Raw genomic sequence first — 22,571 nt, 5'->3', positions numbered from 1 at the left:
CACATTTTGGTGTACGATATAACTCAACGAATATGCCACTCATTTTGTTCTCCCTCGACAGGTTGACTTGCACAACTGAAGAAGATTGATTTTGGATGCAAATTTACCCGATGGCTCGGTAGCAAAGTTATTTTGTGGGCTAGCTGTGGCTATTTTGCCTTTGGGCTATTTTAGCTGACCTGGGTTCAGCTCCTACATTTCCCCACTTTTCTTTTTTAGATTGTCTCCCCCATTGTTTGTGCCTTCCCTTCCCCCTCACCTATGTTGTTTTATGATACAGTACATGTAATAGGCAGCCTATTTTATCCACCTCTTGTGTGTGTTCCCATGTTCCCTTTTTGGTTAGCGTGAGTTGAACCACCCAAGGCACCCTGTAGAGGTAGTCTATATATCAGAGTGCTGGGCTTTGTAGTATTCAGGTATGCCTAATATGCCTATATGCTATTACAATTAGAAATACAGTGTGTTCTACCCTTTTTTCTGTTTGGTTGTAGACGCTAAACATTACGCCATTACTAACATGTTGACTAAGCCACGTAGCCTAGTGCCATGTTTGCAGGGTAGGATAGGGACTGTAGCCCTTCCACACCACCACTGGCCCCTGACACCTCCTTCTCAGTTGGAGAGCCATTGGCTGTCTCTCCCTCATTTCTGTACTTGACAGAGTTTATTATTTTTCTGTCCATTGTGGCTATGTACTCTGGTGGGAACCTTCAACCTACTATGGTCATCTAGGTTCGATTTCGTCAAGTTGTGACATTACCTCAACAGTGTCACTGCCAAGTTGTCCAGTCATGCTGCCAGTGCCATACTCGATAGAGAGAGACTTTCCGACCGAACTGAAGCTGGAGGACTGCTGTGGGTTGAATCTCCTGTGGTTCTCTGCAAAACATTGTGCCATATCCTTTTCAGATGTGTTTTTGAGAGAAGGTCAAGGAATGGAGGTCTACTCTTGGAGTAACTAGAATAAAGATCTTTGCTCATCTTATAGATTGAAATTCACTGTGGAAAAAAACAACTGTTCAACAGTTGGTAGAATATAATGAGTCAAAATGTTTTTGGAACTACTGGACATACAGGGGAGAAACGGCATTCTGGGTTCAAACTCACCGCAGGCCGGGCTGCTGCAGTAGACAGAAGGGATCCATAAGTTGGAGGAGCCGGTGTCAAAGATGACACTGAAGGACTGAGGAGGGTTGCCAATGGAGATCACACCATAGTAGGACAACTGTGGTGGAACAAGAAGATGTTATAGAGACACAACCCACCAAACATTTTGATGTTAGTTTGCTGTCTAAACAACGTCTGTCCTGGAGGTCAGCATAACATCTATTATTGGGGCTGAAGTGAAAGATTTAGGTAATTCAACTGACGTCATTTGACATCTGTATTTCAACTGACATTTTTCAATATGTATAATCATATTGTATATATATGTAGTCAATCCAAATCATAATTATCATCATTTTCACAATGTCTGACATAATCAGTACATCCCTACCCCCTGAATGTGAATCCCTACCCTCCTTCAAAACCGCTCTCAAAGAGCGGTGGCTGCAATTAGAAACTGGCCCCGGTAAATGTCAATTTCTAAGATAATGAGTATTACTCACAACTAGGGCTGCAAGAGGACTCTTTTTCATTTAGTAAAGTGACAGAGAGCGCAGTCCTCAAGAGGCTAAGTAAACTTAATTCCAGTAAAGTGACAGGATTAGATCAGATGCCTGCTAGGTTTCTTAACGACGCAGCAGAGTGCATCACCCCTGCTATTACCCACCTAATCAATGTCTCCATAGAGCATGGGAAGGTACCATCAGATCTAAAGAGTGCTAGAGTAATTCCACTATATAAGAAAGGTAATAAGTCAGACAAGGGTAACTATAGACCAATAAGTATTTTAAGTGTACTATCAAAAGTCATAGAACAAATCATACATGAACAGATCAATACATATTTAGTGAGTAACAATATCCTATTTGAGCATCAGTCAGGCTTTAGACAATCTCATTCCACTGAGACTTGTCTGTATTTGACTGACTGCATCAGAAAGGAGATTGATGCAAAGAAATTCTGTGGAATTATCATGTTGGACCTACAAAAGGCCTTTGATACGGTTGACCATAGTGTCGTTTTATTTAAATTGAAGGCGATTGGGTTTAGTGGGTCAGCCTTGAACTGGGTCACCTCATATCTATCAGGCAGGACTCAGATGGTAGATGTAAACGGGACCTACTCCTCAGCCAAGGCCATCACCTGCGGGGTGCCTCAAGGGAGTGTCCTGGGGCCACTCTCCTTTTCATTTACTTAAATGATATGAAGAATGCCTGTTCATCAGACCTCTTTCTTTATGCGGATGACTCAGCCATTCTGGTCTCCCATAAGGACTTGGCAGTAGTGGAGAGGACCCTTAGTGAGGGGCTATCAAATGTGCAGACATGGCTGTCAGATAACAAACTATCTCTTCATCTAGGGAAAACAGAGGCCATCCTGTTCGGATCAAAGAAACGGCTTGGTAAAGAAATTGAAATGAAGGTAAGAGTAGGTGAGAAGCAAATAACAAACAAGGATTCTGTAGTAAATCTAGGCTGCATACTTGACAAACATATTACAGGAGCGGCCATGGCTAAAAAAGCCCACACTAAAATCTGCCAGAAAACGAAATTCCTAGTTAGAAAAGGGGAACTACTGGACCAGGCAACACTTAAAATGCTAGCGGGCGCATTAGTACAAAGTCACTTTGACTATGCTGCCACCTCCTGGTTCAGTGGCTCCACAGGTCCTGAAAAACAAACTTCAGACAGCTCAAAACAAATTAATGAGAGTAGTCCTTAAGCTACCTCCACGCACTCACCTAGGGCCAACTTTCTTTAGGCAACTAAACTGGCTTCCAGTCAATAAAAGGGTAATTCATATCAAATAGGTCTCACACACAAAATACAGGTCCGATTCCGTGACAATCATTCATATTCCACTAGAAGGAGCAGTACGGATTTTATTCTGCCAAAATTCAACTCATTAATGGGCACAAATCGTTTTTTATATTCTGCGGCACTGGAGTGGAACAAGCTTCCAGTGGCCCTGAAAAACATCAAAGAGGGGGGAAGCTTTAGACGTGCCACAAAGAAATGGCTAGCCAGTGAAGTATAAAATAGCCACGTCTAGGAAGGAGAGGGTAGGGCGTGTTTTATGGGGTTGCTATATGTTTTATTATGATGCTCTATGTTTTTTTATTATGATGCTCTATGTTTTATTATGATGCTCTGTTTTATTATGATGCTCTATGTTTTTATGATGTCTGTCCATGTCCAAAATCAGGGACCATGATGGAAATAAGTGCTTGCACTTTCTCATGTTTTTATCCCTTGGATGCTGTCTTTTACTCCACAATAAAAAGCAATCAATCAATCAATCAATCAACCCCCCCCCCCCCCAATCCACCCACCCACCCACCCAACCCCCTCCAATGTACAGTTTCTTCCCCTTCGGATGTATATTTTTTTAATGATATCTTTTTCTTAAACAGTACTGTATATTTGTATGTCTTGTTTGTCATAAATGTCTTGATGAATTGAAAATGGAGGACCCTTGTGTAAACAAGACGAAAGTCTTTTTCTGGTCTGCATCCTCTTAGCAGTTGTTTGTATTGACCCATACTGTATTGTACCCATTCTGCAATCTGTTAATAAAGTGTTCAATCAATCAATCAATCAATCTTACAATCATGAATAATCAGAGCCAGTACGGTAATAAATGGAGCAGGCCTTACCATACTCACTAGTCACGATTCACTAGTATAATGATTTCACAGATGGCATCAGTAAATTGTCCTAAAACAATAATGTGGCTATACATCTGTCATAACATGTGTATAATTAAACCATGATGATTAAACCAATTTGTGAGTTAATAAACAAACTACAATAGAATACAATTGAAAATGTTTCCCCTGCTTCATTTCATTTGCACATCACTCAGCCAAAGCTGTGGCCAAGAACATCAAATAGGACTGTTGTTGAGATCATTAAATTACCAGATTGTTTTCCAACAAGTGGTCATTCTATCAGTCATATCTTGGCTATAATGGACTGATCAACAGTTTCAAGACATTTTCAACATTGAAATTGTGTTGCGTGTTTACTGGGTATCTTCTTCACATAATAATAGCAAAATTATCTTTATATATATATATATACCAAGGAGCTGGTGGTGGACTTCCGGAGGGGCAAGAAGAGCCCCCCCCCCCCCCCCCCCCCCCCCCCCCCCCCCATTCCCATCACCATCCGAGGGGTGGAGGTGGAGGTGGTGGACTCATATAGTTCCTTGGGGTACACCTGAACAATAAACTGGACTGGTCGGATAACACAGAGGCCCTTTACAGGAAGGGACAGAGCAGGCTGTTCTTCCTGAGGAGACTCAGGTCCTTCAACATGTGCAATAGACTGCTGCAGTCATTTTACCAGTCTGTAGTGGCCAGCATCCTCTTCTATGCTGTGGCATGCTGGGGAGGCTACATCAACTCAAGGGACACCAACAAGCTCAACAAGCTGGTGAGGAAGGCTAGCTCCGTGGTGGGAGTCGAGCTACCTAGACTAGAGGTGATGGCAGAGAGGGAGATGAGAAGGAAGCTGGCTGCCATCATGGAGAACCCCTACCACCCCCTCTACGACGAGCTAGTCAAGATGAGAAGCTCGTTCAGCCACAGACTCATACCCCCCCGACACTCAACTAACCGCCTCGGACAGTCCTTCATACCAGCGGCCATCAGGCTCCACAACAGTGGGCAGCGACTAGCGGCCTCCAGGCTCCACAACAGGGGGCAGCGACTGCTGCCAGACATTGACCTAGGACTAATAGGAACCCAAGGAGGACAATAACACTACCTTAGGCATACTGCACCTTATGTGGATACTGTGATACTGTGAATAATGTATATTTCAGTGGATACTGTGATACTGTGAATAATGTATATTTCAGTAGATAGTAAATTATAACACTACCTTATGCATACTGCACCTTATGTGACACTGTGAATACTGTGAATATATTTTTCAGTTAGTTAGATAGTAAATTATATTGACCTATTTGTTTACACTGCTTGTGTTGTTTTTACTACCTGTACCCCCCCCCTTCCCCATGCTGCTATAATGCCTGAATTTCCCCAAGGGGATAAATAAAGGAATATCTTATCTTATCTTATCATATATTAACATGAGGACAAGTTCAAAAGTGGTCATCTTATGACATGACATCCATCAGCCTTGTAGCCACAACAAAGGTTGATATCATGAAGACGCATGCCTGTATAGTGTATATTGTACACTGGCAGTATAACCTGGTTCAGTCAGTGTCACCAACATAATACAGTCAACAACTCAGAACAAGTCCATCAACTTAGGTAAAAAAAAAAAAGGTAAATGTTTGACACAATCATAGGAACCAAAACCAGTTCTGGTGAGGACGTACGTCAGCATCATTGGTCATGGACTTGCCTCCATACTGGTAGAACTTGGCCATTGGCCTGTGTGGGTACTGCTTCCTGTACTCCTCCCACAGACCCTTCTCCTGCAGACGCTGCCTAGCAGTCTTCCCCTTAATCAGAGGGACCCTGCACACAATGCAGAATATATCAGAACAATGAATTAACTAAAATGCAATTATTTGAAATGAGGACTGTGTAGATACAACCACAAAAAATGTTCATGGAATGAATAAGTATGTACTTTAGTGGTTAACACTTTCAGAGCCGGACCTGAGTATAGTCGGGTTAACTCGCCGAACGTTCGGCGCCAGACCCGATTTTGGTCGTTATTGCTTTTATTCGCTAGTTCCATTCATAATCCAGAAGTACGCGCACGGATGTGCACGAGCGCGCACACAAAAATGCTTTCACAACTTTCACTTGACTCGTCACGCCGTGTGCCAAGTACCCGGCACTTATCTATCACCTAGTCTTTGCATAATAATAGGATACCAATAGCATAACAAAGAAAGAGAAGTGCAAAACCAAAATACAAGCCCTGTACCAATTGGTGGGGGTTTGCTTGAGCTGTGGAACCAAATGGTCCTGACTGGAAGTATGAGACATTTCGTTGTGCTTCAGAAGGAAACTGTAAACTGTAAGTTACATTGTTAATTTAGTTTGTATTTACTTTTCTCGTTTAAGTTAATTCAATTAAAGAAATTGTAACTACAATATTGTATCTACAATTACATTTAAAACATTGTTTGTGTTTCAACCATATCTGTTAACAATATAATTTCTTTATATATTGAAGGCTACATCCTGCTACCTTTTTCAGCTTCTCTATTTCAAGGCACTATTTACAAAAACTAAACTGAAACTAGTAATTTCCTATACAAACATGTTTCCTACTATTTATGCATAATAATCATCTGTTCTGTGTGCACGCGAGGGAACATGTATGCGCGTGCGCGTGCACGTGGCGTCATTTAAACAGCGTACAGGCAGTTCTGATATTACGACTGCACCCCTGATCGAGGGAGCCTGATGTTATATTATCATACTGGCCAATCGCGTCTCGCTCTAGCCATAATGAGATATCTCTTATCTCCAGCACCTACTGTGCTCATGAACAAACAATTGCACTATCATGCACGTGACCAGGCCACGCCCCCGCATCCTACTATATGACACCGGACATGGTCACACTCCCCTTCCTCTTTTTTTGTTTCCAACATGGACGCTGCAGTGCACTCCATGAACTAGTTGTTATGAAATGCAGAGAGAAATTACACAATGTTGGGTTTTCGCCGGAGATTCACCAGCCCCTGGAATCTTCTCGGCACATCCTAACAGCGCATCAGGCCTGTCCTGGGTTTCCTCATCTCGTGACAGCGGAGGGACGTTGCGCGGCGGCTAGCTGTTGGGCTAGGTCGTGCACAGGTAGGGCCTGCGCTGCCAGGCATTAATGCTAGCATTTGTGATACTGCTCGTTGTCCCGTGAGACAGCCGAGTTGTGTATTGGCGCGAGGGGCAGGATATTTGGGAAAACATGGTCGTCATGACTCTGTTTTGGGTGTTTTCCCAGCTATCCTAGTGTGCGTGGCTAATGCTAATGCTACAATGCTGGGTCTCCGTTCTTGTTCCCCGCCGAGGGCTGTCTTTTCTAAAAGGTCTTCCCTCCTCTTAACCATTCATGCTGACGGTCAATCGGTGTCTACTGTTGGGAGTTTTGACAAGGGCTTGTTTACCATTCCATGCGTGGATGGGCTGAGGCCTAGGGCTGGTGTGCTTTTTGTGAATCTATAAATTGTGTGCGGGACTGGTGTTTCTCTGGTCTGCATCCCCTTAACATTTATTCATTTACCCCTTCATGGGTGCACACCACAGTGGAGGTTGCTGCATTCCTACTAGTGAGGCAGTGCTTCACTAGTAGTAGTTTTTTGTTGCAGCCACCACTGGTGCTCTGTGCTTGTGAAGCAGGTGGCATCAGTCCTTTGCCTCTGACATGGTGGAACGGTGTCCCGCCCGGCCGACGCCATGAGGCGAGTCGGCCCCCGGCAGGTGGCTGGTGGGCTGTTAAGCCTATACCGCCACGGTATAGAATTAGGAGCGACTAGTAACATTGTTCGAATTGCTGTTTTTTCTGTCAAAAATGGTGTCGGGTGGCGGGGCCTTAGGGCCAGCCGTCGTCGAAACATCGCGCAAGGTTTTGAGGTTATTAGCTTTGACCTAGCCGCAAGCTATAACCGCAGGGAGGGCTAGGATGCTGTCAACGCTTGTTTACAGACATCTTGGTTGGATCAGTTTCCCCTTGAGGAGGGGAGAAATTTTTTCCCTCCTCAGGGCTCCCCTCTCCGCAGAGGGATTTTGGTATTTCCGCAGGAGCGCGGGCGGTATTTGACCTAGGCCCCACACCGCCTCACACCGCGCAACCAGAGGTGAGGGCGCGGCCTCGCCAGCGGCTGTGGCGAGGCCCTCAACCAGCGGCCATGTTTCCCCCGCCTGAGGTACCCTGGACACAAAGACAACAGGTGATCACAAGGCCGGCAGCCTTGGCGGCCGAGGGATCGGCTACATTAGATGAGCACGCCCTAAAAAACCATCGCCGTCTAGCTGTGTCTAGCTCGCTCTCTGGTCACTCCCCCCCCCCAACACCAGCGGGATAAGGGCTCTGATTTGTTTCCTTTGGCTCCGGGCCGCGTGCCTTTGATGAAGCACAAGCGGCCCCACGTTTCGCTTCTCATGGGGACAGGGGCTGACACCCAGTTGCTGGCTAGGCCTGGGTCTGTCCATGAGAATGTTGTGCTGTCAAGCGGCTCCCACGCCACACGTTCTGCGTCTGTGTTTGGTGAGCCTGGTGTTGTGTCTGTCAACAATAAAGGTTGTCAGCGGGGGAGCTCGAGGCCCTTGGGGTCGTAGCACGAGTTCCCCCTGCCCCCTTCGCCAGGCCGGGTATCACGTTAGTGCCTCCCACGGCCGGAAGACCGGCGGTGGTCTGGCAGGCGCGCGTGATTTGGGTGGTAGTAATATCACTGCAGGGCTACGGTGTGTAGGAACCCACCCTATTGCGCAGTGTGGGGACCTCATGCCTTGCATGTCCAGCTGTAGAACAGTTCCTCAGCAATCCATGCCGGGGAGGTGTTCAGTGAGGGAGCTTTTTGTCACCCGGTGTGATGTCAGCTTCCCCGTATCAAATAGGCCCTTTCTGTCGGGGTCCCCCCTTGGGTGCGATTACCTCGTTGGTAGTGTCAGGGTCCGATATCCCGACTCCACCAGTGACTGTCTAGTTGCATATATATCTGTTCCCACTGGAGGGCGCTCTAGGCGGAGAGCCACCCAGGTACTCTACCTTATGGCGAGTATAAAAGAAAAGGTATCCACCCATTTCGTTCTCTCCCCCAATGTCTCTCAGTGAGAGAATACTTGTGTTACTGCTGCTTACCATGTGAATAAAATAAGTCACGCCAGTTCAGGCTCAAGATAGAAACCATGCCTCTTGACCACATTATTGTCGCCCTATAGTTGAATTCTGTTAACAGTTCATTTATCTTCCTCTGTTGTAACTATTCTCACTCCTCCTTTATATCCCCTATTATCCTCTGTGTATGTGTTTGTATTGGATAGTCTTCCATGTTTATTCTATTTTGTACTTATCCTCCCTCAGATCACCGTGGCCCTTCACGTCTCCTCCTCCATGCCCCTTTTCCGTGTTTCCTTGTCGGTCTTCATTGTTGATCTGCTTCGAGTCGATTCAGGTCCCCTCCCGTCCGTCTCCCGTCCTCCTCTCCTCGTCCTCGTCTCTCAACTGTGGTCCATCTGCGCGCCCTCTAAATCCTCTGCATCAGCGTTGGTGGTCTCTCTCCTCCCCCTCCCGGCACCATCCATCCTCTCCGGGCCATGTCCCTCGTCACCTCCTGCGTGTTGTATAGCTTGATGCCTTCATACCAGTGTACCTTCAGTGAGTCCATTGGTGATTGGAACCTGATTCCTTTCTCCTTTAGAATTATTTGTATTTCTACATAGCTCCGACGCCTCACAGCCACCTCTGTTGAATAGTCGTGATCAAAAGTCACTTTCCTTCCTTCTACTTCTATCTTCGCCTGCCAGGCTCCTCTGAGAATGCTTTCTTTCAATTCAAATTTCAAGAAGTTGACAATTTATTGCAAGTATTATGTATATATAATAACATACTTATGTCCTTTGAACAGTTACGCGCCGCCTTCCACCTTCCAACTACTAATTTCTTCAAATACCTACAGGTCAGACACTTCATAGGTACAGGTCAGGGAGGAAACTCCACTCTTCCAAAACCCCTCCTCATAGATGATATTCTAAAAGGAGTTATTCACACTAGAGGCATCCTATCATTAACATATGATAGAATTCTGACCAGTACAGACATTATACCCCTAAACGCCAAGAACAAATGGGAGCGGGACCTGGACTGTACCTTTGATGAAGATGAATGGGAATCACTATGTGAGTCTGCACTATCTTTTTCATATAACACTCGACATAAACGTATGCAATTTAACATTCTCCATAGAACCTATTTTACGCCGGAAAGACTTCACAGGATGAATGATGCTATCTCTGACCTTTGCCCTAGGTGCTCAACGGAAACAGGTAGCCTGCTCCATATGTTCTGGGAATGTAACAAACTGAGACCTTACTGGGGCTCAATTTGGGAGATTCTCAAAGAGGTCACAGGGTTTGAGATCCCATGTACACCTAAATTAGCATTATTAGGAGACATGTCTGACATTTCTCCAGATAAGAGAGGCAAGGTGCGGATCATTAAATTAGCCATGATTGCAGGGAACAAGTGTATTGCCATGCTGTGGAAAAAGTGCTGAATCCCCCCCCCATGTCTATGTGGCTTAGTGAAATCTCTTCATACATGGCATCAGAGAAAATAATGTTCAATCTTAAGAAAAAACCACATTTCTTTGATAAATGCTGGGCTGGGTTTAGGCAATACTTAGAACAGATTACATAGTAGGTTGACGATGTAGGCTATTATTGAAGCTCCCTTTTGTCTTTCTGATGGGTATATATTGTAATATTCATGCTTTGAATATATCTTTACTATATTATTCATGCTGTGAATATATCATTTACGACAGGCGCGCCAGGCGCACCTTGCTTATGTATACCTGACCAGGGGTCCTCACAGGCAGTTGGCTGCCAGCCGTGAATGGAGTTACACTCATGCTGAACGATGCTTACCTTTGAATAAACATATAAACGCTATCTCCTCGTCCTGAAGATTATTCTATCTAATCGAATACGACATGGTGTCAGAAGCAGGATGAACATGGATATCAACGGAGTCCCGTCGCCACGGATGAATTGGGATTCTCTGGACTTACCGGGAGAATGGAAGAAGTTCAGGCAGCACGCGGAGTTGATGTTTTCGGGCCCACTCAAGAAGAAAGGAGAGGACGAGAAATGTAGCTACCTGCTATTGTGGAGCGGAGAAAGAGGGAGAGACATTCACAACACATGGACTCTCAGTGCAGATGAAGCAAAGGTACTGAAGAGCTACTATGACAATTTCGAAGCATACGTACTTCCAAGGAGGAACACAATCTTCGCCAGGTACAAATTCCATGAGAAAACCCAGCAACCGAGCGAGTCATTCGAACAATTTGTCACTGCATTGAAACTACTGGTGAAAGACTGTGCATATGTGAACAATGATGAGATGGTTAGAGACCGCATAGTGTTTGGCATACACTCAGCAAAAGTAAGAGAGAAACTATTAAACGTAGGATCAGACTTGTCGTTAGACAATGCAATAGATATAGCTAGAGCCCACGAGCTAGCACAATCACAGATAAAGAGCTTTACTGGCGCCACGTGCAGCGCGCAGGAGCAGCTCGTGCACGAGGTGCACAGACATGAACAGAAGCATAGCACTCAGAGATATCGCCCCAGAGCAGAGTGGACAGAGAGAGCGAACAGAGCGAGCGACACAGACACATGCACGTAAGAACTGTGGATACTGTGGGGGTAGAGCTCACAAGGAAGGGGATAACTGTGTAGCTAGGGGAAAACAGTGCACGAAGTGTGGAAAATGGAACCACTTTGCCAAAGTCTGCAGGGCCGGTAGCTTCCAGAAAAAGTCAGTACACGAGATTAGCATGCGCTCTGAGTCAGGAGAAGAGTCAGACGAACTGTATGTAGACACCGTGACAGACAGACGGTTTGATGCAACAGAACAAGCGTTCGCAGACATACAAGTAGGAAAACAGGGCACAGAGCTTAAATTTAAGTTAGACACAGGTGCACAAGTAAATGTAATTCCTTTGAGAGAGTATCACAGTTTACAAGATAAACGCAAAATACAGCCTACCTCACGCAGACTGACAGGATATGGTGGAGAGAAGCTAGTGGTAAAGGGCACATGCACGTTAAAGTGTAAATACAAAGAGCGTGGCATGTTGTTAGACTTTTACATAGTAGACACTCAGGCACCCCCAGTTCTAGGTTTACAGGCATGCCTGAATATGGACCTCATTAAACTAGTATTGTCAGTGAATGCACACACAGATAAACAGTCCATCATGGAAGAATACCACAACGTGTTTAAAGGGATAGGACTATTCCCAGGAGAGTGTCACATCCATATAGACCCAGACGCCAAGCCAGTAGTCTGCCCACTGAGAAGGACACCGATCGCCCTGCGTGGCCGACTAAAGAAGGAGCTACAGAGTATGGAAGACACACAGATCATCGCTAGAATCATCGAACCAACGGAGTGGGTCAGTGCACTGGTCATTGTTGAGAAGCCACGCACAGGCAAGCTCAGACTATGTTTGGATCCTAAGGAGCTAAACAAGGCTATCAAGCGCCCGCACTACCCTCTGCCGACACTAGAGGACATCACACCCAGACTAACAGGCGCACGCTATTTCAGCGTACTGGATGCAAGGTCGGGATACTGGTCCATCAAGCTCTCCACAGAATCATCGAAGCTGACGACGTTCAACACACCGTTTGGACGGTACAGATTCCTACGATTACCATTTGGGCTCGCTTCTGCCCAAGACGAGTTCCAACGAAAAATCGACGAGACATACGAGGGACTGAACGGAGTAGCAGCTATAGTGGACGACATCCTTGTATATGGCGCGACCAGAGAGGAACACGATAAGAACCTACATGCAATGATGGTGAGATCACGGGAGAGAGGCGTCCGGCTCAACGCAGACAAGTGCACCATCGGAGCCACCGAAGTGAGCTACTTCGGGCACATCCTTTCAGCTGACGGCATGAAGCCTGACCCAGGCAAGATAGCTGCCATCAAGGAGATGGAGGCGCCAAAGAGCCGTGCAGAACTGGAAACCGTGCTAGGTATGGTCAACTATCTGGCGAAATTCGCCCCGAGCCTCTCCGAGATCAACGCACCTATGAGACAGCTGCTTAAACAATCGAATGAATTCCTGTGGGACGCGCAGCACGACGCTGCATTCCAAAAGATGAAAGACATACTTACGAGTGAACCTGGGCCAGTCCTCATCTACTTTGACCCAGATAAGGAGCTCAGCTTACAAGTGGACGCATCAAAGTATGGTCTGGGTGCTGTGCTGATGCAGGAAGGAAGGCCCATTAGCTACGCATCCAGATCACTCACGGACAGCGAGGTCAACTACGCACAAATCGAAAAGGAGATGTACGCAGTCCTTTATGGATTCAAACGTTTCCACCAATATGCCTACGGTCGCCATGTTATGGTGCAATCTGACCACAAGCCCCTAGAGTCGATCATGAAGAAGCCGATCGCCGCAGCCCCACCGCGGTTACAGAGGATGATACTGCAACTACACAAGTATAACTTCACGATCGTGCACCGCCCTGGGAAAGACATCCCAGTAGCCGACACGCTGTCCAGGAAATCACTCACCTCTCACGACGACGGTCTCAGTGAAGGGATGGACCTTCAGGTACACATGGTGTACAACAGCTTACCTGTACACGACGACAGGCTACAGGAGATCAGAGAGACGACAGACAATGACACACAGCTAAAGCTGCTCAGCCAGGCTATCCTGGAGGGATGGCCTGAGGAAAGAAAACAATGCCCCCAGAACATTACCGAATACTGGAATCACAGAGATGAACTATCCAAGACGAATGGAATAATTTTCAAGGGGGAGAAAATAGTCATCCCTACCAGCCTCAGAGGAGATATGCTGATCAAGATCCATGCAGGCCACATGGGAATGGAAAAATGCAAACTGAGAGCACGAGACATCATGTTCTGGCCTGGAATGGGTAGACATATAGAGCAAGTCGTGGAGAAGTGCTCAATATGCCAAGAGCGCCGCCCATCAAACACCAAGGAGCCCATGATGCCTCATCGTATCCCAGACCGCCCCTGGCAGGTTGTAGGGACAGATCTCTTTAACTGGAACAACCAGGACTATGTTGTGACCGTCGACTACTACAGCAGATTCTTCGAACTAGACAGACTTCACAGCACCACATCGGCAGCTGTTATCCACAAGCTAAAGGCAGCCTGTGCCAGGCATGGCGTCCCAGAGACCATAGTCTCGGACAACGGACCACAATACAAGTCTAAAGAGTTCGAGGCATTCGCCAAGTCGTGGGAGTTCACACACGTCACGTCAAGCCCACACTATCCGCAAAGCAACGGACTAGCGGAGAGAACCATGAAGACGGCAAAATCACTCATGGACAAGGCTAAGGCAGACGGAAGAGACCCGTACCTAAGCCTCCTGGAGTATCGAAATACCCCAGTCGACAACTTCAAATCGCCGGCACAACTGTTGATGAGCCGCAGGCTACGCTCAACCCTCCCGAGCACCAACCAACAGCTGCGGCCAGGGATAGTAAGCCAAAAAGATGGACATAACAAGCGAGTGCAAAGACAACAGCACCAGAAGAAATACTATGACAGGTCAGCTAGACCGCTGCCCCCACTACATTGTGGTGAATCTGTCAGGCTACAAGAACTTGGACGCTGGAGGCCAGCAGTAGTCATACAACCAGCTGACACTGCGCGGTCATACCACGTTCGCACCCAAGATGGACGCGAATACCGCCGCAACCGCAGGCACCTGAGGGACACGAAAGAGGAACACTTCCAGGACAGCGACGGTATGCCGAGTCCAGAGAGCGTCGATCAACCGCCGGAGACCAACGACCCTGAACTGCCAGAGGACTCAGAAGAGAACTCAGCTTCATACTACACCAGATCCGGCCGAGCAGTGAAGCCTCGGGACATTTTAGACCTATAAATGTACAGGGTGCAGGCGGATCGCTGCCCTATTATAACACCATTTGCCCCATTGAAAAAAAGAAAAAAAAAAGGGGGTGGTGAAATGTAACAAATATTAATGTATGCTGAAATGATGACTTACTATGTGTTGAATCTATGACCTACTTACCTTGCTTAATTGTTGATATATTCCCATTTTGTTAGCAAGCTACTTCTACAAATAAGAACTGCATATGGTAAGAGTGTTGAGACACGACCAAATAAGCCATGAATACATACCTTATTCACAGCTGAAGTATTCAAATATTAAAGCAGACTATCCAGAATAAGAGGGCACACAATACGAACTGTAATACCTTGATACATGAATCCTTATGTTTAACATATTAATCCTACCTGTTTACATTGCCTGGTCCTGACACAGGTAACGCACTTGTTATTGTTTACAAAGAAACTCTTACAGAGTATTGCACAACCATTCCTAATTTCAATTTTGTTCATAGCTTATTAAGCTTTCTCTAAAAGAAGGAGGATGTAATATTCATGCTTTGAATATATCTTTACTATATTATTCATGCTGTGAATATATCATTTACGACAGGCGCGCCAGGCGCACCTTGCTTATGTATACCTGACCAGGGGTCCTCACAGGCAGTTGGCTGCCAGCCGTGAATGGAGTTACACTCATGCTGAACGATGCTTACCTTTGAATAAACATATAAACGCTATCTCCTCGTCCTGAAGATTATTCTATCTAATCGAATACGACAATGCAATGAATGATACTGTAAATGTAACTGAGGGGTTACAAAACCCTGACTGTATTAAAGATTGTGATAGATTAAACCACTGCTAGTTATGTACTTTAATTACTGGCCAGACAGTACATCAAATATAGATGGTGAACACCCACAAGAACACGGCATTGACACAGAAATACTATTGGAGGGTAATTTATTAATATTAGGCAACGTTAGGTTACAGAATGAGAATTAGGGTCGCGCTTGTATGGCGAAGAATATACGTAAAGTCAGTCAAGAGCATAAGTCACTAAGAATAGCAGGAATCCTACGATGGGTCTAAGCTGACGCCACCTGTTGTATAGTAGCAATTATATAGGGCAACACTGGTACCAACTGGAGACAATGGGTTCCCTCCGGGGTGTAAGGCCTGGAGGGTAGAGGAATGTTCGGGTACTCCGTCTGATTCAATGAGGAATAAAGAGACTCCAGGTACAGGAGTCGGTTCTTGTAAACTCCCTTGATCAGCAGCAAAAGCAATAATTGTAATCCAAAATGCTCGACAGCATTGATGACAGCTAGCCAGCCCCGTCCACGAGGCAGGCCCGAGTTGTAATCATCACGAGGTTGAATCCCAAACGATAGTGGAAATCAACGATGCTCTTCTCCGGTAGTCACGTCCCAAATCAATATAATCCAACCAGGAATGGTTCTGCAATTGCCGGCGCCGATTCTCCTGTGTACATGTCCAACGGTTCTCCGCCTAGGACTCCTCGGGTGTGGGCGACGTATTTAGGCCACACAGCCTGGTTAAGTGCACTAGCTAAAGACACGACGAACCGATGGGTAATGCTACACACGGAAGAACTGTGGCCGCACGATATACAATAAATGATCGACTATTTACTTCACATTAGATTAAGTCGAACTCAACGTTACTTCATTAAACTCTGACACTTTAACATTCTATTCGCACGCGGTTCTCAATGCTCTATTTAGACGCAAGGTTGCTCACTTCACTGCACGTTGACTCGTGGTGAAGGTGGGTAAGGTAAGGTACTGAACTACTGCTGTTTACACCTGCGCCAATATATATATACTTAAGTGAATATCTAGTCCCAACCTCAGTCCTTGTCTCGTATTACTACGCTGACTCTGGGCATGTTCTGACATGCCTGCAGTTGTCTTTGAACTTGCTGTTGGGGGCTTGCGCGCTGGCGCCTGGGGGCGCTGTCCAATAGGAGAGCGAATATTACTCTGGTCTGAACGCAGGTAAAGGGATATTCCGTGTATATATATAAATAATATACAAAGTATATCAAACGATACATATATATATTCAGTTTAATCTGGCCCTTCACAACAGTAAATGTTATTAGTTGCTCTTTGAAGAGAAAAGATGTAACGTTAGATATTTATTTGTTTGGTATAGATAAGTATGGGCACCTGTTAGACGGGTGTAACTGGGTTTACTAAATTCTCAAAATGTGTAAAAAAAAGAAAAAACTGAATTTGTTGAGGTCCTAGTCTGGGGGAGGGGAGGGGGGGTCTGGCCTAGAGGTTTTCTTTTTGTTTATAATGATTTTTTCTTTTTCTTTTAGGGGGGGGGGGGGGGTTATTTTGTATCTATTTTTCTGTAACTCAGGGAGGGGGGGGCAGTTGGCAGCATTTCCTTTTGTATGGTTGTTGAACTGTTGAACTGATGCTGTAAAACTAAAAAAAAAAAAAAAAAAAAAACACAATAAACATATTGTTTAAAAAAAAAGTATTATGTATATATCTCGTAAACTACATTTATATTGATTCAAATATTGGAATGTATAATCCTGTGATTTATTGTGGATATTTACTGTTAATGCTTGTGTGTCTAGTTTTATGTCATGTCAAAAAAATTATAAAAAAATTTGTTCACCAAAAAAAAGAAGTTGACAATAACTGCTCTCAGAGGTTTATCTGGTTGTGGTTTCGGGGCCAGTGCCCTGTGGGCCCTTTGAATCTCCATCTTGTCGAGTTCTGGCTTTTATAACTCTTTTCGGATTAGATTGTCCACATACTGTACCTGGTCATCGAGTCTCCCTCTATCCCTTCTTTCAGTCCCCATATGCGTATATTGTTCCTCCTTGATCTTCCCTCCATGTCAGTTATCTTTTCTTGTATTCTCTTTTGTTGTTCGATAGTGGCTATCAGGATCTCCTGTACTTCTGTGTTCCATTCTTCTACCTCGGCTGTTCTTTCTTCTATCGCTTCTATGCCTTTTTCTTGCTTCTGTATCTTTCTGTTAACTGTCTCGAGTCTCGTATTCACTTTTTCTCTGAGCTCATCCTGTCCTTGCTTCAATTCTTCCCTGAGCTTCTCGATATTCCGTTGTATGTCACGCATTGCTTCTAGTCCAATCTGTGTGTTAGCCTGGTTCGCCTCTATATTAGCTTGCATGCTAGCTTGGATACTAGCCTGTAGCTTCTCTGCCCAGCTGGGTATCCCTGCCCTGTCGTCTAGCGTCCCGCTAGCTTGATTCGCCTGTTGCGTCTTCCCCTCGTGTTGATTTCTTTTCATCTGTGTACTTTCTTCATCTGGGGCCGTTTTTCTTTCACTCATCCTCGTGTTCATTGTTTCTTCCTTGTTTAGTCCTTGAATCTTCACTTTTTATTTCGTTTTGAATCGTTTTACTTCCTTTTTTGGTATTTATTGACCGGGAGCTCTTTCCTGTGGCTTCTTACCTGTTCATCGCAAACCGGAAGACCGACTTTATACCTATTCTTATGTCTGAAGTTTATGCAATTTTTTATGGATGTATCTGAGTGAGGACGTATTTGAACAGACCTGATGACCTGAGCTATTGTTATGCAAAGTAGCCAGGGGTGACCAACGCACCCCTGACAATAACTATCACCAGCAATACATCTGAGGGCAGAATGTTTACCAAGTCTAAGGGCCTAAGAGTGGAAGCAGCACAAATTACATCCTCAAAAATGCTTCAACAATCACACACACACTTTGGCCGCAATTTACTGACAAGATTATCTGTGGTATTTAAATGTGATTCCTCATCAAGCCAGCTGCCAATATATATACAGTATATATATATATATTCTGCAAATCTCTCAATGTTAATAGATCAATTAGCCTGTTAAGCTGTAGCCCTATTTTCAGAAATTTCGCCTAAAAGCACATGCCCAAGTAAATGGAAGATTGCTCCACTTCTACAAGATCAATTAGCATGTTCTTGGTATCTATAGGAACATCTATGGACCTCAAGGAATGTATTCCCAGTGTCAGAAATATTGTGTCTGTTACTAGGCTTGAGTAAATTGTGATGAAACAAAGGAGAATATAAATTATGATTTATTTTTGCATATTTGCCGGTGAATAACACCATGTTAAAATTGTGCAACCTCCGACCTCGCTCACTGAGCTCATTCAGCTCAATCTAAGCAAATGAATAAAGGTAAGATGATTAAACAGAAGGATTTGTAGATACAGTAATAATTATAAATAATTTGAATTATACATTCAAAATGTAATTATGAACTATAAATTACCTTATTATGGCCAAAAACGCTCCTATTTCCTATTTTAGCGGTTTTACGCTAAAAGAGAGATATAATTCACATTATTTCGATAAATTCTTATTTTCTGAACATTTTAAAACATCGGTAAACAAACGCAGTGCTGAAAATATACACTTTGACTGCTGTTTTGATAGGGTTAGGGTCTTTACTCGTGGCTACATTTGAAAAAGAAACACAACATTAATTAATACGGTCTGTATTGATCAATTTATGATAAAACAGCAGGCTTAAGTGGTATTAAGTATAGATAATAGATCGTCTCACAGAAAACCTTAACTAATAGTTAACTTTTAATAATTACAAGTAAGGAAGTAGACAATGGGGATTTAAGAGTCAGGTGAAGGTTTCTATCTTACTTTATTTGTTCATGATTTGTTCCCAAGGACTATACATAAACGTATTGATAAACAGTTTGTTAAATAATTCATTCATCATTAGTCCTGATCACCAACCTATAGGGTCCCTATAGTTAGTTACTAAATCACGAGTTATGTCCTAGATGAGTTTCGACACTTGAAAAAGGCCACAGGCCGAAACGTTGTGTTCAAGTACATTAAAACTTGGGAACACTAGACGGTGTGCAGACTTTTCTTCCACAAACATTACTAGATGAGTTTTGCCCCATAAGTGTTAGCTATTCTTTCTTAGGATGAGATTTTCATCTTGCTCACAATGATCTCTTTAGATTGTTTATAATGTCAACCCAGTTTTCAGCAGAGGTCCTTAGTCAACAGAGTAGAACTTACCTGTGGATACATTCAGAAAGAGCCACCAGGGCACACAAGATGACAAGCCACTTCATGATGGTCAGTGTCTTCTGTTGTAGGACTCAGAGAGTGAGGTGTGATGGAATACTCCAGCCCTTATATACAGCACTGCAAGGTCTACTAGATGCCCTTCCATACAAACCGCATGATGACTTGAGATAAGAAATCTGAGATATGGTGATTAATCGTGACCACTTATCTATTTACAAATGGTTAAAACCCAGACATCCGGCATTTGTCAGTTATGGTTTTAGGCACATATATTCTTGAAGGGAAGGATTTACTGATGGAAAGTAATCTCTGTGCAAGTTTTAGATTCTGCCATCACTCTAATACAGTTCCAGTCCTATAAGGAATAATACTTACATTTAATTATCTTAATTATATGTAGTTGCCTTTATCAAAATACTGAGCTATATCATACTCATTTACATTTACATTTTACATTTTGTCATTTAGCTGATGCTTTTATCCAAAGCAACTTACACGTTTTGTACAACTCTATCAGCTGAGTAACAATGTTCATCAAAGTGTTGAGTGCTACAGTGTAGGTTAGTATATTAGGACAAGTGCATGACAGTAAGGTTAGTTAGGGTTAGATTATAATTTTTTCCTAGTCAACGACAAAAGATTGGTCAGGTTTCGGCTGTCCTAACTGTGGTGACAAGTTCGTTCCACCATTTGTGGGGCAAGGACTGCTATTTGTTTAAATGTGAAATATGCATTTCACATGTTTTATAAACAGATGACAGTGACAAATGGGCAATAGCAAACATGAAATACTTAAAACCTACAAGACTGTTCTGCACAATATTGATGTAATTAAGAGATTCACTGGGGATAGTTTTTTTGATGCATACTGTAGGTATTTCAACTACAAAACAGGGTTCACTCGGGCATTGGCATGTTGCCAGAGAGCCGATTACTGGAGTCCTTACTACTTTGTGTAGTAGCGCCTTGTGCGTTTACCATCAATATTGACATTTATTCAAATAGAATGTGTGTTGTTATCTGATTAGAAATAGTATGCTGTCTGTTGTCAGCCTATGTTTGAAGTTTAATCAAAATAACAGACATACATATGGACAGACAGACAAACAGACAGACACAGAGAAAGACCACAGACAGACAGACAGACAGACAGACAGACAGACACATGGACAGAAGTGATTACTATACCCCCTCACCAGTGCTTTGTGCTCGCAAGTGTAAATGTTTTGTTATTTAATGAAGCTAATTGAACTTTGGCAATTGGATTAAATTACATGCTTTTACATGCACAAAACAGTTTGTATGTCGTTGATTCCATGTGGTCCTCTTTCCAAACAATTGGAAATCTTAAAAATTTAAGCATTACATCATGTGCAGGAGTGTGTTATGATAATTAGAGCATGCCTAGGGGTGGTCGTTAGACCAGCGCACCTTTCTACTCTAGAGAGCTGTCATCACCGTGATGCGCGCTTGAATGAACTGCAAGATAACTCATAACTCGTACACACACGCACTCTGTCTCTGCCATACAGTAGTTATGTTGTTTTAGCGCGATGTGGGTATATACACGGGCGAGTATGAAAAGCATGTTAGACTACTTTTAATACATAAATTAACGTTCTGTCGGGTCCCGTGTATTCTCGAGAATGATAATAATAATAATGCAGGACCTCTTCAGATTATATTATCAACGACAGACAGTGAGAAACACAACCCCCCCCCCTCTCGCGCTGAAGAATATGCATATTAGATCACTCAGTGATTAACACCTATGCGCTGTTTGTGTGTGCGCGCGTCCATGTATGTGCGTTTCGTGACGCGATGTAGTTCTTATCGCAAATGGAGATTATTACAATCATACCATCTAGCAAGAATTAAACGTATTTACAAGTCGTATTAGGTTTAGCAAGTTGGGGGACGTATACCTTACATGTCAAAGCACTAGAAATGGCCATTTTTCTATTTTTATCGATTTCTGAAAAGATGTCCTTTTTGAGCATTTAAGAGGGATTCTAATTCTTTTGTTGTCCGCCGACGGGTTCAAAGCTCCAGCGTGACCCCTAAGGGCTAGACACCGCAACTCATGGAAGGCGTCGCCATAGCAACACCGCTATGACGGGGGGAAATTCTGCCGGCTCCTCTCTGTAATAGGAGTTGGCAGGATAACCCTCCCCCCCACCCCCCCCCCCCCCCTGCCAAGACGTCTCACCGGCTCGGCCCTGACTGGCTCAGCAGAAGAGATAAAAATCCCCTAAACCAATCAAGTGGGAAGGAGGGGTTTATTCGACACCCCCTCACAAAAAACCCTTCGTTCCCTACACACAGAAACAACCGTAGCCATTTTGAAAACCTTCGGTAGAATGCTAATGTATAGCGTAAGCTAATACAATGCCCGCTACCCACAAAATGTGAACAGGATTTACAACAAAAACAAGTCGCATGTGTGTGAATCCTACACCCGTTGACTATGTCGTACATAGCAAAAAACGCTGACCGAGAGTAACGGCTAGGCCATGGAACGTGTGTGTACGAGTATTACTGCAACTAACAACACAGCATTGTGAGACACATATACTTAGTTCAAGCAATAAAATAACACCAGTTTCTACCTGCATGTGGAGCGTCAAGCTAATAGAACCTATTACTGAGTGTATGTTGCAGACCTTGCTTAATCTCGTAACACAACACGACTCATCTCACAACGTAAAAGTGCAGATTCATATTTACACAACCCCACCATATGAATTGTTGAAGAAACACACAGTTTGTTCGGCCAAAACATAGTCGCCCTTA

General features: G+C 44.1%; 1 protein-coding gene across 1 annotated transcript in view; it reads right to left on the bottom strand.

The window, feature by feature from the left end:
- LOC311244064 (pepsin A-like) overlaps positions 1–19,822 on the bottom strand; it is a gene marked incomplete at both ends in the record, with an annotated part of 28,414 nt that extends 8,592 nt beyond the window's left edge. The window contains 4 exons of the mRNA XM_084333474.1: positions 764–882; positions 1,111–1,228; positions 5,464–5,605; positions 19,767–19,822. Coding sequence (XP_084189600.1) covers positions 764–882; positions 1,111–1,228; positions 5,464–5,605; positions 19,767–19,822 — 435 coding nt within the window. The remainder of the gene's footprint in view (positions 1–763; positions 883–1,110; positions 1,229–5,463; positions 5,606–19,766) is intronic.
- Positions 19,823–22,571: the final 2,749 nt, after the last annotated feature.

This window comes from Notolepis coatsorum (assembly GCF_963971535.1).
Source record: "Notolepis coatsorum genome assembly, chromosome: 17".
Classification (NCBI taxonomy): domain Eukaryota; kingdom Metazoa; phylum Chordata; class Actinopteri; order Aulopiformes; family Paralepididae; genus Notolepis; species Notolepis coatsorum.
The sequence above is the reverse complement of the archived record's forward strand: the minus strand, read 5'-3'. Positions and strand labels throughout refer to the sequence as shown.